At 41.1% G+C, this 17,914-nt stretch overlaps 1 protein-coding gene and 1 long non-coding RNA gene across 5 annotated transcripts in view; one reads left to right on the forward strand and one right to left on the reverse strand.

The window, feature by feature from the left end:
- LOC102904924 (ribitol-5-phosphate transferase FKTN) overlaps positions 1–15,690 on the forward strand; it is a 61,517-nt gene extending 45,827 nt beyond the window's left edge. For all 4 annotated transcript variants that reach the window (XM_076564222.1, XM_015988637.3, XM_076564221.1 and 1 more), the window contains exons 9-11: positions 1,207–1,340; positions 2,671–2,798; positions 11,526–15,690. In XM_076564222.1, the coding sequence (XP_076420337.1) occupies positions 1,207–1,340; positions 2,671–2,798; positions 11,526–11,739 (476 nt within the window). In that variant the 3' untranslated portion in view covers positions 11,740–15,690. The remainder of the gene's footprint in view (positions 1–1,206; positions 1,341–2,670; positions 2,799–11,525) is intronic.
- On the reverse strand, positions 8,192–13,670 carry LOC121827237 (uncharacterized). The gene is made up of 4 exons (XR_006069403.2): positions 13,540–13,670; positions 11,270–11,392; positions 9,781–9,917; positions 8,192–8,478 (listed from the first exon to the last, which is right to left on the reverse strand). It is a non-coding gene; the product is annotated as an uncharacterized LOC121827237 (long non-coding RNA).
- Positions 15,691–17,914: the final 2,224 nt, after the last annotated feature.

A 17,914-nucleotide genomic window follows, 5' to 3' on the forward strand; every position in this document is an offset into this window, starting at 1 on the left:
CTAAAATATCACCAAAACTTCTTAAGCCATGGCTTGACCTTCAGTAAAGTCCTTGCCTTTCCAAGTAGTATTGTGATAGTAGCTGAATTCCCTTACATTTTTTTTCCTTGCAGTAATTTTTCATGTTTTGTGTGTGTGTGAGTGCGTTTTAAGCAGGTTCTTTCTATGTAGCCCTGCTGGCCTAGAACTGTCTGTGTAAACCAGGCTAGCCTTGAGCTTACAGAGTTCTACCTGTCTCAGCCTCCATTGTTGAGGTGAGTGCTGCATCACCCAGCAAACCCTTCATTGTTTATAGTAAATAATTGTTTATTAGAATTCTTTTAAAATTCCAAATCATATTTTGTAATAGCGATGCCTCCTGGGCTGACTATAGACACTTGCGTACTTTAAAAGCTATTGGAGTAGAAAGGTTAGAAGCTAGTAAGGAGGACTTGGGAGTTACCAATAATGTTTAGGTGTAAGCTTTCTTAGACCATTGTTGAGGCATATAAGCAAGATGTAGATACACAAGAAACACTGAGAAATAGCATTGAGTGTGCACTGAATATCACACCTCACCCGAATCTGTTATGACCCATCAGTTATGAGCTGTGGGAGCTCTTAAGTGCTATAGATTATCACTCAGGAAAGCATATTAAGAGAATTAATATTCTTAACACATCATAAAGCAGTCTCATCATTAAATTTAACGTTTAAACACTCTGAACAGCAATTGTTTAATTGAATGACCTAATTAACATATTATTAAAGCTAATGATCTACTCAGAAATTATTATGTATCCTGAAAACTTTTTTTTACACAGGATCTCACTGTGTATCCCTGGCTGTTCTGAAACTCACTATGTAGACCAGAACAGGCTGGCCTAAAGGTGGCAGCCACCATGTCTGACTTCATTCAAACTTTTGAAGAAGCTGAGCACTCAGGCTAGGAGAAGAGAAGGCAGGAGGGAAGGAGAGAAGGAGGGAGGGAGGGAAGGAGAGAGAGAGGAAAGAAAAAGAAGGGAAAAAAGTACGGAGATTGATTCTTCAAGGTAACTACTGTAACCAAATGGTTTAGTTTGGGATTTAACTTTTAAAAAATAATTTTAATAAAGAACCCCAACCATAACCTTATGAAATGATAGCCATTACTATAAAGTTTGTTCATGATAATAACTAATCTTCCAAATATAATTTAAACATATTTTATCCCCCTCCCCTTTTTAGGATGGTATCGGCAGTGCAGTATTATTCCTTATAGCAAAGATGTCGACCTAGGAATTTTTATACAAGATTACAAACCTGATATTATTTTGGCATTTCAGAATGCTGGACTTCCACTAAAACACAAGTTTGGGAAGGTTGGTGACAATGAACTTAATTTCATAAATAATGTGTCTCAGTTGTAAAGTTTACCTTAACTAACTTATACATGATTAAAGGTATGGCAAACATAGTTTTATCACCCAGCACTTACCGGGATGCGCTGTGGAAGCTTATTATCCCTTAACATTTCTATACTAGTTAAGGAATATTTCAAAAATATGCCTTTTATTAATAATATGAAAGAAGGCTCTTTGGCTCTCTTAAGTGATTATGTTTCCATTCTGCTTTGCAATAGTATGGCACAAAATTGATATAAAGATAGAATCCTGCTAATCTGTTTGAAGTTACATTTGTTTCTGAGTCACCTAATTAAATGCTCACTTAGGATTAGATGTCATAATAATCATCAGCACAAATATGCCATCATTTGCTAAGGGATAGAGATATGAAGCCATGTTTAACAAGTGCTTGAGTTTCTTGTCTTACATGTGCTAAGGTAAGCAACTTCCTCAGAGGTTAATGTGGGGAAGGGCTGTGGCTGAGAAGAACTCTAGATAGTTTGATTGCTCTTCACAAATCCCATGATCCTTTGTGATAATCCTGCTCTTAATTTGTTCCTAGGGAAGTAGCCAAATTTTTTTCATTCCTGGAAAATTACTTTACCCCATCAGAAGTAATCATTGTAATTTATTTTTTTAAAAAAATTTAGTGTTTTCTGAGGCCAAAGCAGTAGCTTTAGTCACTGAGCAGATATTTGCCAACGGTTGATGTCTGGCACTGCTTTGAGTGGAGCCTACAGATGGATACATTAGCGTTCATCTCCTGGAGGGTCACATAAATTACTATATGATGCTGTTGAAGACACATGCACCAAGTCCGATGTGAACTTTTAGGATAAGTTTCCTTTCCTTTCCTCCTTTGTTCAAAAGGGGCTCTGGAATTGGTACTTCAATTTTCCCTGCAGAGTGACAGGTTTAACTACCATGAGGCATTTACTCATGAATTGTCATCATTTAAGACTCATTATTGTATATGCATTTAAGAAAGGCTAGTATAGTATCCTACTTCACAGGGATTTAAGTTTTTTTTTTTTTTTTTTTTCCGAGACAGGGTTTCTCTGTGTAGCTTTGCGCCTTTTCCTGGAACTCACTTGGTAGTCCAGACTTGCCTCGAACTCACAGAGGTCCGTCTGCCTCTGCCTCCCGAGTGCTGGGATTAAAGGCGTGCGTCACCACCGCCCGGCCAGGGATTTAAGTTTTAAAAGCATGCATCTTAGAATTAATTAATATAAACATCTTTCTTCATTTAAAATAGGAAATGTATGTCTGTTGTTTCAGTCCATGAAGGTTTTCGTTTTCCCTATAGGTGGAAGACAGCTTGGAACTCTCCTTCCAGGGAAAAGATGACGTCAAACTTGACATTTTTTTCTTCTATGAAGAGACTGACCATATGTGGAATGGAGGCACGCAGGCCAAAACAGGGAAAAGGTTTAAGTATGAATCAGAGAAGTACTTATTACTTTGGGGGAAGTACTTATTAAAAGGGGCTTTGGGAGTAATTTCAGAAAGGAGAAAGGAAAGTCCCCAGGACTCCATCAGCAGCTACTGTGCTCTCAGCTGACCCACAGTCCAGCTTTCCTGGGAAGTTCTCGTGAGAACTGGCTGTGAGGATGGTCTGAGAGGAGGGAGCCTTGCCAAGGCTAGTCAACCGAAGGAGTCATGATGAAAGCTCTTGAGTTACCATAGCAAACTTACGATGCAGTTTTTCTTGGGTTCATCCATCTTCCTAGGATCCCTGAGTCTTCATCTGAAGATTGTAAAGTAAACTTGTTCTGGAGGTTTGAGAGTAATCCAAACCTTTTCCTGAAAGTTTCAAACTATCCATCCCTAATTGACTCTGACTCTAGAACGTGTTCGTTAAACTTTTATTAGTTATTAAAACTACTTTGCTAGATGACAACACACTCCACTGAGTACAGTCTGACTATAAGATACATAGAAATAAAAATACAAAGGGAGAGAAATGGGCCAGTGAGATGGCTTAGCAGGTGAGACACTTGCTGCCAAGTCTAGCAACCTGAGCTGCATCACTGGGGACCTGCATGCTTGAAGGAGAGACCACCTCCCAGAAATTGTCCTCTGATCTCACACATACAACATGCTGTGCCCACCTACACAGGTACACACACAAATAAATAAAAAGTAACTTAAAATTTAAATATACTTAGAAATAGGTAAATCAGTGGGTATATGTGTGTCTTGGTTGGGGTTTCTATTGCTGTGATGAAACACCATGACAAAAGCACAAGTTGGGAAGGAAAGGGTTTCTTTGACCTACGCTTCTGCATTGTAGTCCATCATGGAAGGACATCAGGACTGGAACTCAAAGAGGACAGCGACCTGGAGGCAGGAACTGATGCAGAGACCATGGGGGGTGCTGCTTACTGGCTTGCTGATCATGGCTTGAATTCTCAGGCTGCTTTTTTCCTTGATTTTTTCATACTTTATGTGCCAACTACAGTTTCTCCTCCCTCCCCTCCCCAGTCTCTTCCCCACCTCCTCTTTCCCCCAGGTCCATCCCCATTCCATCTCCCCTCAGAACAGAGCAGGCCTCCCAGAGACATCACCCAAACATGGCATAATATGCCATAATCAGAACAGACACATACCATCATATCAACCCTGGACAAGACGACCCACTAGGAGGAAAACCATCTCATAAGTAGGCAAAAGACTCAGAGACAGCCCCTGCTCCCACTATTTGGAATCCCACAAGAACACCAAGCTACTCCGCCATGACATCTGTGGAGAGAGCCTAGATCAGACCCTCACAAGCTCCCTGTTCTCAGCAAGCCCTCATAAGTTAATTGATTCTGTGGGGTGTGTTCTCGGTGTCCCTGAGTCCTCTGGTTCCTCTGATCCTCCCTTGCCCTCCCCAGGACTCCCCAAGCTCCACCTAATGTCTGGCTGTGGGACTCGGCATCTGCTTCCCCAGTTGCTAGATGAAGTCACTCTGGTCTCTTTGATGAGGATTCTGCTAAGCTCTGGTCTCAGAACACTCTGCAGGCAGGACAAACTGTAGGGTGAAAGTTGTGTGACTGGATTGGTGTCTCAATTGAGGCCCTTCCTATTTACTGAATATGGCCATTTCAGTATCTGTGTTCCCTATTACTAAGAGTCTTTGCTAGGGTTACTCTCGTAGATTCCATGGAGTTTCTGTTGTACCAGGTTTCTACCTTGCCCCTAACATGCCCCTTTATTCCAATAGTTTCTCTCAGTATTTTCTCCCTTTCCTGACCCACCTAATCCCTCCTGTTCCCAACCCCACCAGCCCCTAATTCACCTGTAAAATTTGTTCCATTTCCCCTTCCCAGGGAGATTCTTCCCTTCTGCCCAGCTTGTAGGCCTTTCTTTTTACTTAGCCTCTCTACGTCTGTGGACCATTGCATGGTTATCTTTTAGTAAACAGCTAATATCCACTTACAAATGAGTACATACCATGTTTGTCTTTGAGGGTCTGGGGTACTTTGCTCAGAATGATTTTTTTTTTTCTAATTTTGTCCATTTTCCTACATTTCCTGGTGCCTGTTGTTTTTTACAATTGAGTAATACTCTATTGTGTAAATGTACCACATTTTCTTTATCCCTTATTTGGTTGAGGGACATCTAGGTTGTTTCCAGTTTCTGGCTATTATGAATAAAGATGCTATGAACATAGTTGAGCTAGTGTCCTTGTGGTAGGATGAAGTGTCCTTTGGGTATATGCCCAAGACTGATATAGCTGGATCCTGAAATGGATTGATTCCCAATTTTCTGAGAAACCGCCATATTGAATTCCAAAGTGGCTGTACAATTTGCATTCCCACAAGCAATGGAGGAGAGTTCCTTGCTCCACATCCTCCCCAGCATGAGTTTTCACTTTTGTTTTTGATCTTAGCCATTCAGACAGGTGTTAGATGGTATGTCAGAGTCGTTTTGATTTGCATTTCCCTGATGGTTAAAGGTGTTAAGTGTTTCTCATTCATTTGAGATTCCTGTATTTTGAGTTCTCTGTTTAGGTCTGTACCCTATTGTTTGATTGGATGATTTGGTTTGTTGATGTCTAGTGTCTTTAGTTCTTTATATATTTTGGATACTAGCCCTCTGTAAGATGTGAAGCTGATGAAAATCCTTTCCCATTCTGTGGGCTGCTATTTTGTTCTATTGACAGCATTCTTTATCTTACAAAAACTTTTCAGTTTCATGAGGTCCCATTTATTAATTGTTGGTCTTAGTGCTTGCACTTTTGGTGTTATGTTCAGGAAGTTGTCTCCTGTGCCAGTGCAGTCAAGGCTCTTCCCCACTGTTTCTTCTGTCAGGTTCAGTGTGTCCAAACATAGACTCAACAAAGAAAGAGAATTACACACCAATCTCCCTCATGTACAGAGATGCGGAAATATTTAGTAAAATTCTCACAAACTGAATCCAAGAGCACATCAAAAAGATCATCCCCTATAATCAAGTAGGTTTCATCCCAGAGATGCAAGGAAGGTTCAACATATGGAAATCTGCCAATGTAATCTACCATATAAACAAACTGAAAAAAGAAAACCACATGATCATCTCATTAGATGCTGAAAAAGCCTTTGAGAAATCCAACACCCCTTCATTGTAAAAGCATTGGAGAGATCAGGGATACTAGGACATACCTAAAGCATAATAAATGTGATTTACAGGCAGCCTGCTTTCTTACAGAACACAGAACCTCCTGCCCAGAGAAGGCCCCACCCTCAATGAACCTGGCCCTCTCCCCATAGTTACTAATTAAGAAAATGCTCTAAGGGTTTGCCTACAGCCTGCTCTCATGGAGGAACTTTCTTATTGAGGTTCCAACTTTAGCTTGTGTCAAGTTGACATAAAAGCATGCAGCACAGTAAGTAACAGTGATAGTCAGGTGAGTAGGGATGTTTTCACAATGTTTACAGCTTATTTTTTAAAATGTGATAGAAACACCAAAGTTAGTGTATAATGAGGTTTTTCTTTATAAGATAGCATACCATAGAAATTAAGATCATGGGGCTGGAGAGATGGCTCAGTGGTTAACAGCACTTACTGCTCTTCCAGAGGACTTGGGTTCAGTTCTAAGCACCCACATGGCAGCTAACAACTGTTGGTAACTTCAGGATCTGACACCCTCACACAGACATTCATGAAGGCAAAACACCAATGCAAATAAAATTTAAAAAATTAATTTAAAAAAAGAAATTAAGATTATAGAGTCAGCTTTTAAATCCCAACTGTACAAGTGACAAGTGCTGTTTCCTTCAGCAATTTTCTATTTAACTTCCCTGCATATGGTTCCTCCACTTCCAAGTGGAAATAATATTAGACATTGTCATGCAGCCATGTTGTAAGGACTAAAAATATTATTGTATAAAAAGGTTTTGAAGGGATTCAAGATTTCCTGAATGCTCTTAGCTTGTGTTAATGCCACTATAGTATTAGTGGGAAAATGATGCCTTTCATAGTCTTGTGAGAAATTTAGATACCATCTAATCAGCGCGGTATAAAGTTGCTACATCTGTGTTTTGAGAAGTCCTGTAAAAGTATCAGTCTTTTGTCTTAAATTTCCTATCAAAGGTGAATTTTTCTTCTCAGGGTATGATCTGAAAACACAGTCCTCACAAGCAGCGTTCAATCAGCTGCCTTTCATAGTCTTTTTTTTTATTTAATATTTTTATTTTATAATTAACTTAATTTCACATATCACCCATGGATTGCCCTGTCCTCCTTCCTCCTACTCCCAGCCCTCCCTCTCAATCCACCCCCCCCATTCACACCTCCTCCAAGGCAAGGTCTCCCCTGGGAAGTCAGTCCAGCCTGGTAGACTCAGCTGAGGCAGGTCCAGTCCCCTCCTCCCTACACCAAAGCTGAGCAAAGTGTCCCTGCATAGGCCCCAGGCTCCAAAAAGCCAGCCCATGCACCAAGGACAGGTCCTGGCTCCACTGCTTGGGGGCCTCCCAAACAGTTCAAGCTAATCAACTGTCTCACTTATCCAGAGGGCCCAGTCCAGTTCCATGGGGGATCCTCAACCATTGGTTCACAGTTCAAGAGATTCCACTAGTTTCCACAAATGTCCCTGTGCTTCCTCCAACAATTATCTCAACATCTCTCGCTCATACAATCCCTCCTCTCTCTCCTTTCTTTCTCTCTCTCTCTCTCTCTCTCTCTCTCTCTCTCTCTCTCTCTCTCTCTCTCTCTCTCCCTCTCTCTCTCTCCCCCCCCCCCATTGGACTCCTGGAGCTCTACCTGGGGCTCAGCCATGGATCTCAGCATCCGCTTCCATCGGACACTGGATGAGAGTTCTATCATGACAGCCAGGGTGTTTGGCCATCCGATCACCAGACTAAGTCAGCTCAGGCACTCCCTCAACCATTGCCAGCAGTCTATAGTGGAGGTATCTTTGTGGATTTCTGGGGACCTCTCCAGAACTCTGCTTCTTCCTATTCCCCTGGGGTCTTCATTCATCTTGGTGTCTCCCTCTCTGTTCTCCCACTCTGGTCCTGATCTAGCTGGTACCTCCCACTCCCCTAAGCTCTGTTTCCCCTGACCCTTGCCCTCCATTAACTCCCACCCCTAGTTTGCTCATGTAGATCTCATCCATTTCTTTGGTTGGGTGATCTCTGTGTCTTTCTTAGGGTCCTCTTTACTAGGTAACCTCCCTGGAGTTGTGAGTTGCAGTCTGGTTATCCTTTGCTTTACATCTAGTGTCTACTTATGAGTGAGTACAGACCATGTTTGTCTTTTGGAGTCTGGATTACCTCACTCAGGATGATTTTTTTCTAGTTCCATCCATTTGCCTGCAGACCTCATGATGTCATTGTTTTTCTCTGTTGAGTAGTACTCCATTGTGTATATGTACCACATTTTATTTGTCCATTCTTCAGTTGAAGGGCATCTAGGTTGTTTTCATGTTCTGGCTATTACAAATAATGCTGCTATGAACATAGTTGAGCATGTGTCCTTGTGGTATGATTGAGCATTCCTTGGATATATGCCCAAGAGTGGTATAGCTGGGTCTTCAGGAAGGTTGATTCCCAATTTTCTAAGGAAGCGCTATATTAATTTCCAAAGTGGTTGTGCAAGTTTATATTCCCACCAACAGTGGAGGAGTATTTCCCTTGCTCCACATCCTCTGAAATGGCAAAAATATAGAAAAATATAAACAAGAATCAACTCAGGAAGATACAGATAGCCTACACCCAGTCAAGAAACTGAACTAATAACCAGAAAGCCTTTCCCTTTCTTTCCCCTTCCAGAAGTTTCCAAGACCTACATGGTTTACAAAGAGTAAACTGTCCATCATACCTACCTACATAAGTTACCTGCAGGGGACAGAGCCTGTTTCTAAACCAGGAAGAGAGCAGCTGAGTCACTCACTGCATGAGACTCAGCAAGCCTGCACATGGAGTGCCCCCGCATATTTTTAAGAGGGAAATGGCACAGTGAACACAGGCGAAAACATGCTAAAAGAATAATTTCATAAGGCATATGCATAGTCTGACTCTTTACCTAACGAAGTGAAGGGAGCACTTCCCTGTGCACAGCCTTGTTTTCCATCTCCAGTGCTGCCACAGGAGGGTGGGGAGGTGGTGATTGAGTTGATGACATAAAAAACCTAAGTCCCCATCAGCAAAGATCTTTTAGGAAACCGAATTAAAAGGGATATGGGATTTCCTTGATTTGATGAAGGGAAGATAATGAAAACCTTGAGGGAGATTCATATTTAATGGTGAAACTCAGAAGCTTTTCCATTACAATAAGGAGCAGCCTGTGTTGACTGCTCCTATTAAACAAGATGCTAGTGTTTAGGCCCTGGAATAACAGATAAAATGGGAGGTTCAGCCAATGTAAGGTGCTAATGGGAATAAACTGTTTTTATGAGGAATATGGGGGTGTCTTTGGCTGTGCTCGTGGAACTGCAGTATCTAGTGCAGACTTAGATTTGGAAAGGTCAGGTTGGTTGTGGTTGATGGCCTCTGTCTCACTTAGCCTCCTTATTTAGCACCAGTAGACACACTGTTCTAGAGTGCTGGGAATACTTCTAATTTAGCAATTATGTTCAAAGATTGTACAACTAAGCTGACAAAATTATTCTAACCACCTCAAAGTGGCTTTATTGGTTTTCAAATTTGGGGAAGAAAATAAAACTATCCTACTCCAGTTCACTGTTCAAGCTAGCAAGTGTTGTAACTGCTGTTTTAGCAAAAGTGGAATGAAGTGAAGTGGTCCAAGTTAGAAAACAGATGGGAGAATTTTTTACCATAGTAAGATCTCTTAAATTTGTATCCTAATTTAGGGTGCCTTAGTCTAAATTTAAATCCGTTCAGATTTTGGATCTCTTCCCAAGGCTTTAAAGTACAGACTGTTCTGCCAGATTGAATCATAACTTTTAGTCCAGGCAACACTGAGAGATTTAGTATCAGTCATTATTTACTGGTAACCCAGGCAAAGTCCAAGCATGTGCTGTTCTGTGTGACTTGCTGCCTCCTTCCTCTGCATGGTCGATTTTACAGTTACTTATCACGTATTGTGATTATCTTTCCTGTTCTCCTGGGAAGCCAAGATACTCTTCTGTAGAATAGGTTGAAAATGAGTAGAGAAATGAGAATCACAGAGAGTCTGGGAATTTGGTTAGGAACAACATTAGAGTTGTGTCGTTTTTGTATCATTTTCACATTGTTTCTTTAGTTTAAGTATTTGGGGTTTGCTCTTAGATTCTCCTTCACTGTTCCGAGCATTCTTTTGTAGCCTGTAGTATTCTACCATGTGTATCCTACAGCTGTTGTTTTTCACTCTCAGCTTTTTGATGATATTAAAGGCTAATATTAAGGCAGATGCTTCCTGGTTGCTGTTACTACGGAGATGGTGTCTGCCTCAATTTGGGTTCATAGTGTCAACCTGATAGTATGGGGCAGGTGGACATTTTGCTGACCAGCAGGTGATTGTGGGGGTTGGAGGCTGATGAAGGATGGCTATTTCTCATGACAAAATAAGTCATTCTGTGGACATGAGTGTACAGGGTAAAACTGGCACCAGCAGATGGTGGGTCTAAGCAGTGCCTGGTTTGTATCCCAGCTATGAGGTTTTCTGTGGCTGTCTTTTCATAATTGACAGCAGGGACTGTCCAGTAACTGCCAGTACCCACTGCCTTTTGTAGTGGACTTGTTAGCTTTTTTAGAATCTATTCAGATACACTTTCATGTATGGTTTCATGTTTGCTTCGTGGTAAAGCAAGATCTTCAAAAGCAAAATCCATTCTTTGGGTTCACTTGCTGGTAAAACATGTTAATCAAATACAATCAGATCCCCTTTCCCAGTTCTCTACTCTCTCTGTAATTCTCTAGTATGTTAAACTATTTCCTATTATTGCCATTTCCTCATTAAATACTGAAAGTTCTTCCGAGTTATGATGAAAAAAAATTCTGATTGAGAATCCAACACAGAATATGGAGCTATGTAACTGTAAACAGGCCTGCTGCTTTTTACTTTCCTTTGTTATATAATTTATGTAAGGATCTATTCCAATATTTTATTTTTTGAGACAGCGTCTTAGTAGACTAGAATGCCCCAGAACTCACTATATGACTGAAGCTGGACTTGAACTCCTGATCGTCATTCCTTCCCCTCCCAAGAGGTTTAGAAATGTTCTTTAGAATTGAAGAGGAAAGAGAGGTAGAAAGTACAGTTATTATTGCATATAGAGCAGAGTAAAGACCTCGGGGATGCTGGAGGAATCAATCCATATGCCTTGGAACACCAAATTGTACATGAAAAGAAAAATGACGATTTCCTCGATCTTGTGGAAACATTGTTGTGACACCTATTTCCCCAGGTTTCTCAACACAGTCCCAGGGCTGACTTTGATTTTGCAAATTTTGGTGTGTTCCCATCTCTGAAGCGATCATTCTCTGTAATTTACTTACCAGGCCTCAGGTAGATTTAGATTGGTTGGTTTGTATTTTTTTTCTCCTCTGTGGAGCTTATGGATGGGATTAGCTCTCCTTCAGATGGACACAGAATAGAAGAGTAAGACCAGGGTGGAAACCCTAAAAAGGAGAAAGGGGTGCTGAGCAGATAAAGAATAAATCTGTTTGATAGGAAAGGACTGTCCTTCACTAGGAAGGCCTGGCAGTTGAGGTACGTGGCCTGATGCCCCTGCTTGTCATTGTTTTCCTGTAGGTACCTGTTTCCCAAGTTCACACTGTGCTGGACCGAGTTTGTAGACATGAAAGTCCATGTGCCCTGTGAAACACTTGACTACATTGAAGCCAACTATGGTAAGACCTGGACGATTCCTGTCAAGACATGGGACTGGAAGACCTCACCCCCAAATGTGCAGCCCAATGGAGTCTGGCCTATTTCTGAGTGGGATGAGGTTATCCAGCTGTACTGAGAATACAAAGTTATGGAGGGACATTTCCCAAAAAGAAGGCGGGTAGCTGTTTAAAACATGTGAGAGCCAAAGAAGACAAATGAAAAGTTTGAAGACAGAAATGTGTTAACTCATGGGCCGTCTAATCAGCTCTGCCATTCAGCATTTACTGAGGCGTTTCTACACCAGGTAAAACACTAGGTTCTGGTGGTCAGGCAGAGATGAATGAGCAAATGCCTGCCTCCCCCTTGTCATGTCCAATTTTCTGTTAAGGGAGTCTCTCCCACCTTCTGAAGAGCTGATGTTCATTGTGATGTATTCCATGATTCTTAGAACTTTAAATAATGTTCATACTGGAAAGTGAGCCCATCAGACAAAGCTAAGGAAGGGTACATTCGTTAGGAATAATTCCTTCCTGCCAGCCCTCCAGACATAAGCTGCTGTGATAGTGCCCCTTTTCAGATTGTGGAATATGAGTTAGTATTTTATGAGTGATTAGACTTTGTGTCACATAGAGAAAGACAGTGGCAGACTCATTTTACAAGCAATGCGATCCACAGTTGACTTAAAGCACAGGGCGATTTATAAAGGAAGATGAAAGCCCATTTCAAGTCTTGTCAAGACGTATCTACTTTTCTTCATATTGGAAGTGAGAAGGTGATGCCTATGTGATACTTAAATGTCTGACATCATAGGAATATTGTCACTGACCTGCAGTAGTTCATGATAAGTCACTCAGTCATGCTGCCCAAAAGTTGTGATTTCACAGAGCTTACTTTGCTCATTTCATTCTCAATGGCTGTTAGACTTAAAAAATAGGAGTTCTTCATGGATAATTTTCTATGTTCTGAACTTCTAACTCTTCTACCCTTAATTTGAATGTTGACAGTGAATACTAGTAGATATACCTCTGAGTTTTCTAATATACTCTTTATTTATTTATAAACCATAGGGCTGTTTCTTTAATTGATAGCCTACACTCTTAATTGATTTAGCTAAAGATATGACTGTTGTTCTATCCAATATTATTCGGGTTTTCATGATGGAGGATTAATGTGAACCTGATAACTCTTCCTCATTCCAAATCTTTGCTTTTAAAACCTGTGTCCATCTCTAGATTTTCTTTCTGCTGAGTGTAATAGTGCAAGGACTCAGACTTCCCTACACCTGCTTGAACCCTTGACCTCCTTTTTCTTCTCAAAATATATTCGTGAGTAGGCTAGGTTTGCTGCACCCATCTCTGTATCTGTACTGAAGTGATGTGCTCTAAATGAGATATGCAGGGCAGTCTGCCACAATAAATGCTGCCTTGGAGAGGAGGTTCTCTACTCTCTGCTGCTTAGGGACGCTCTCCCTGGCAGCTTGACAGATTTCCCTGTGGAACTATAGTTACTAAAAGGGAAACCAGAATATCTGAGGGAATGGGCTGGCAGAAATTATAAAACAAAACCAAAACCAAAACCAACCTAGGGAGATGTCACATGAAGCAACCAACTTCCAAATTTTAAAATCACGTGAAAACTCTTTGGTGGATGAAAAACCACAGTCTGTGAGGATACATCCTCCATGTAGGAATACTGAGTCTCATCATAGCTGTCATATTCAGATTTTCAGGAAACACATTATAGATCATAAACAGTTCCATCCTAGAAAATAACTCCATGGAATATGTATCCATGTTTTAGATAGATAACCCTAATTTTATTTTATTTTTTTGTGCACTAGAAACAAAATGATTATAATACTGTTCTTGAGAACAACCCACCCTATCTGAAGAGAACTGTTTGTTCATACTCAGTATCCAGAAGTAAGTTCACTCACATCACATTTCTTGAGAGCTCCCATCTTCTGCCAGGAGGTCTCACCTACTCCTCTGTTCAAGTTACTTCACCTGTGTCCATCTTTGGAGTTCAAGGTCTGGAAGTGTCCAGAATACAGGCTGTCTTGGCCTGTGGTCAGAGGTTCTATATTCCTCCCTACACAGAGGACAGCTGAACTTCTTGTCTTTCCTCTGGTTTGGCATTAGTGTTGAAGTTCCTTCCTATCTTGCAGAACTGGAAGGTGAGGCCTGCATCTCAAAATGATCCCATTATTCAGTCACAGTTATGCCTGTGCTTCTTAACCTTTGAACTCTGCTGAGTGTCCAGAGACCTTGGGTTAGGTGTACCCACCACCTGTACCTTCTCAGATCACTTTTCCTTTCCTCCCTGAATATGCCAAGTGTCCTTCTCCTATATGACTACTTTCTGGTCCCATCGCCTGGCTTGCTTGAAGGCACCATGTGTAGTAACTTGTTGGTACATATGTAACCAAGGTTATCTGCAGAGACCCTGAAAAGCAAATGCTTTCTCAGTTTGCAACAGCCAGCTACTTCCCCAAGCATGGGGCATATGTCATGCTCTTGGCTGCAGTTATTGACATCTGGCCTCCGAGATAAAATGCTAGTAACCACAACTGGGCGTCCCTTTGAATAGCTGAGCAGTTAGAGAGCCGGCTTCCCAGATTGCCTAGCTGCAGACCCTGAAATGTGGCCCCTGTGTACTCAGTGAAACATTCACTCTAGCCCACAATTTCTCAGCCACTGAGTAATCCCAGGAAGGAGTGAGCTGAGCAAAGAGCTGAGGCCGAGATCCAAGCATTCTGTGACTTCTAGTCTGCTGCTGTCTGCAGTCCTGAGATCAGTTCTTAGTGTGGCCTCCATGACACGTCACTCCAGTGTCTCAGAGACATGATCTTTGGGGTGTTCCTGCCATCCCCACTGAAGGCCTGAGGTGACAAAAGATGCTAAGGAGGAATGTTTCTTTCTTGTCCAAAATCGTTTAACTAGGACACAGAAAATGCAGGAGAGGATACACTGCCTTACTCAGAAGGTGGCATGACAGAAGTTGCTTAGAAATCAATGGGGGCGGGGCACTGATGAGATGGCTTAGAGGGTAAAAGCACTTGTCACCAAATTTGACAACTTGAGTTGGATCCCAGGATCCATATGGTGCAAGGAGAGGATTGATTTCCACAAATGGCCTGTGGCCCCTGCCGACATCACTCTGTGCAATGACTCACAGAACCAAAGCTTTGGAATGCTTAGTCATTTACTACCTTCCCTGGATAGACATGTGGGCTAGGGGAGTCTTCTTGCACAGCATGTTTGAGGCCTGTTTCAGTACAATGCACCAGAAGTGTGAGCAGAAGGATTACCATGGTCAAGGCCACCCTGGGTTACATAGTGAGTTTCAACCCATCCTGGGCTACTATGTAATACCCTGTATTGAGGGAGGGCGAGAGAGTGAGAATATACTCATGTCAATCATCTGCCCACACATTTATGGTTTTTTTCTAAATTAAGCAGGACTCAGCAGGGTATGTAATGCTGTTTTAAGTCACTTCACTTTAGAGCAAAATACTAATTGTAGTGAATTATAGGCAAGCAGAGCAATTCAGTATTGAGACCTTTCATATAGGACCAATAAGCAAATATAAATTTTCTGAGAAATTTGTTTCTGTACCTTCTCACCTAGGCTAGAATTTGTCACTATAATTCCTGGACCCAAGCTAATAGAATTACTCTGAGGGCCCATGTAGTCATCCAAACTTCTACTTATTACCTTCACAGAAGAGCGTATATAGGAAAGCTTTGTCATATAAGGTATTCTGCCATACACTTTAAAAACTCTAAGCTCTTACAAACTTCTGGCAATTTATTCAAAGCATGAAAACTAGTTCATGAGTCTGTTAAATGCAAATCATGTAGCTCTGTCAACATGTGTATGACTATGAACATGTATGTGAATTTTCTAGACAAAGTAATATTTTAAAAATGAGATTTCAGTGTATGCATACCAGTTTACTATTTGGTTTTTGTCTTAAGGTATAGTTTATGGTACTGCTGAAAACACTTTTAATATTATTACTATGATCTTAATTTGTAATTTATAACCTACTTTGGGATGACTAATAAAATTTTAATCTCTTGTGCTTTTTGTGTTTGCTTTTGAAACTTGAACTAGAAATAAAAAGCCACTAGCATTCAAAACTAGTGAAATCGTAAACTTGGCACAAATACAATATTTCTAAAATCCAAGTCTGGAAACCATAGAGGTCTACTACCCTGGAATCCAAAATTTCTCTATGACAAAGTCAGCCACATGACATCTCTCATCATTCAGAGTTTGGTTTATCTGCTCATGATAGCCAGGGAAAACACCAACTGTGGAGAACTATGACATAGTCAAAGAGCTCCAGAAAGTTCTTTTATACTGTTTGAACTAAAGTCAAAATTGTAAAGAAATACCCCAGGGTACAGGGTGAAAAGTCCTAGTATATGCAAACCAACTATCTATAAAAAGTATGTATGTATATATATATCATATATATATATGTATACATATATATATATGATATATATATGAAAAGAAACCAAAGAAGACCTACATAAATGTAGGTACTATGTCAAGCATTAGAAAAGTCAAAAGATGTGAAATTTGCCCAAGTTGATGTATACATTTGGTATGCAACTCCTACGATGATCTCAGCCATGGTATGTATTTATTTATTTATTTATTTATTTATTTATTTATTTATTTATTTATTTATTTATTTATTTATTTATTGGTTTTCTGAGACAGGGTTTCTTTGTGTAGCTTTGCGCCTTTCCCAGAACTCACTTTGGAGACTAGGCTGGCCTCGAACTCGCAGAGATCCACCTGCCTCTGCCTCCCAAGTGCTGGGATTAAAGGCATGCACCACCAGAACTCAGCAATGTTTTTCTAAAATCTTTATTCTAAAATTCTATGATAAATTTATCTAGAGGAGCTTGAGCCATCTTGACAAGAATAGGAAAGAGAGTGCAGGAGACATGGTCAGTGTTAAGAGCACGAGCTACTCTTCCAGAGCTCCAGGCTTCAGATCCCAGAATCCACGTGGCAACTCACACTGTCCTTAACTCCAACTCCAGGGGACCTAACACCCTTTTCTGTATCTGTGTGCACCAGACATACACATGGTGCATATACAGGCAAAACAAGCACACATATTAAAGAAAAATATTCTGAGACAAAGAGATGTGAGTCCCCTGCATCTGAATAGGTCTGTGATCTTAGAAGGGAGGTGGTGATCCCAAGTTTGACAGTGAAATCAGTTGCTCTGTAGAGATAACAGATCTTAAACCATTGACTTCTCATTTGAAATCCCCTGGTTTTCATTTCTGCCAAATCTTAGTACTACTGGTCTGGAAAATAATCTTTTTTAATTATAACTTGTATCCAACATTATTTTCAACAAGAAAATATATGTGTATGTATATATATATTATGTATATATAATATATATATATATTTGATATGAAAATTTTATGTGGTAGCAGTAGCTGGTGCCTGAGTCCTCTGCAAGGAGACTGCTGTGGGTTTTCACAGAATGGTGAATACAGTCTCTTTCCAGAAGTCGAGAGTCTTAGAGATGGCATCAAAGGTGGCCTTAGTGAAGTTGCCCAGTGTGTCAGTGAAGCACCAGTCCTCAGTGCTGGTCAGCTGCATCACCTTGAATACAAGAATGAACATGGAGCCTGAGCTGCTCAGGGCAGGGCTGAGGCACACCAGCAGGGATCCACAACAGGCTGTCACCTCTCGTGGTACAGTGTGGAGTTCACCATCCTTATCCCACCATTTACTCCAGCCTCTGCACAGGGACAATGGAAATCTTGGCCCCATAGGAGGGTCTGAGGAAGAGCTACCTCCTCAGGGCTCTTAACACCCAGGCCAACAAAACCATTGTAGACCACCATGGCTACAAAGCTGGACAGCCCAAGTCACTTCAGCCTTGGCCTGATCATCAGAACCTCATCAAGGGACTCTCCAAGGAAAAGTCAGTAGCCACATGTTCTTGGATGGGCAGAGGGAACAGATAGATCTTCAGGGACTTGATCTTCATGTCCTAGTCCACTGGACATAAGTTGGTGACTTCTTGTCTTTGGCTCTGCCTCCAAAACCCCACAGCCTTGACTCCAGTCGTCACCACTATGTCCTCTATGAAAGCTTCTGAATCCTCCCAAGCATGGGCCTCTGTCCTACTGCTACATGAGCATCACCCATTAGATGTTTTCTTGAACAAGAAGTGAATCCTACCCAAAAAAGAAATAAGTAAAAAACTATAGAGATGGTTGTTTCATGAAGAGGGGTAAAGGCATTAGGTGACAACTTGTGAA

The sequence above is a fragment of the Peromyscus maniculatus genome, chromosome 2 (assembly GCF_049852395.1).
Source record: "Peromyscus maniculatus bairdii isolate BWxNUB_F1_BW_parent chromosome 2, HU_Pman_BW_mat_3.1, whole genome shotgun sequence".
NCBI lineage: Eukaryota > Metazoa > Chordata > Mammalia > Rodentia > Cricetidae > Peromyscus > Peromyscus maniculatus.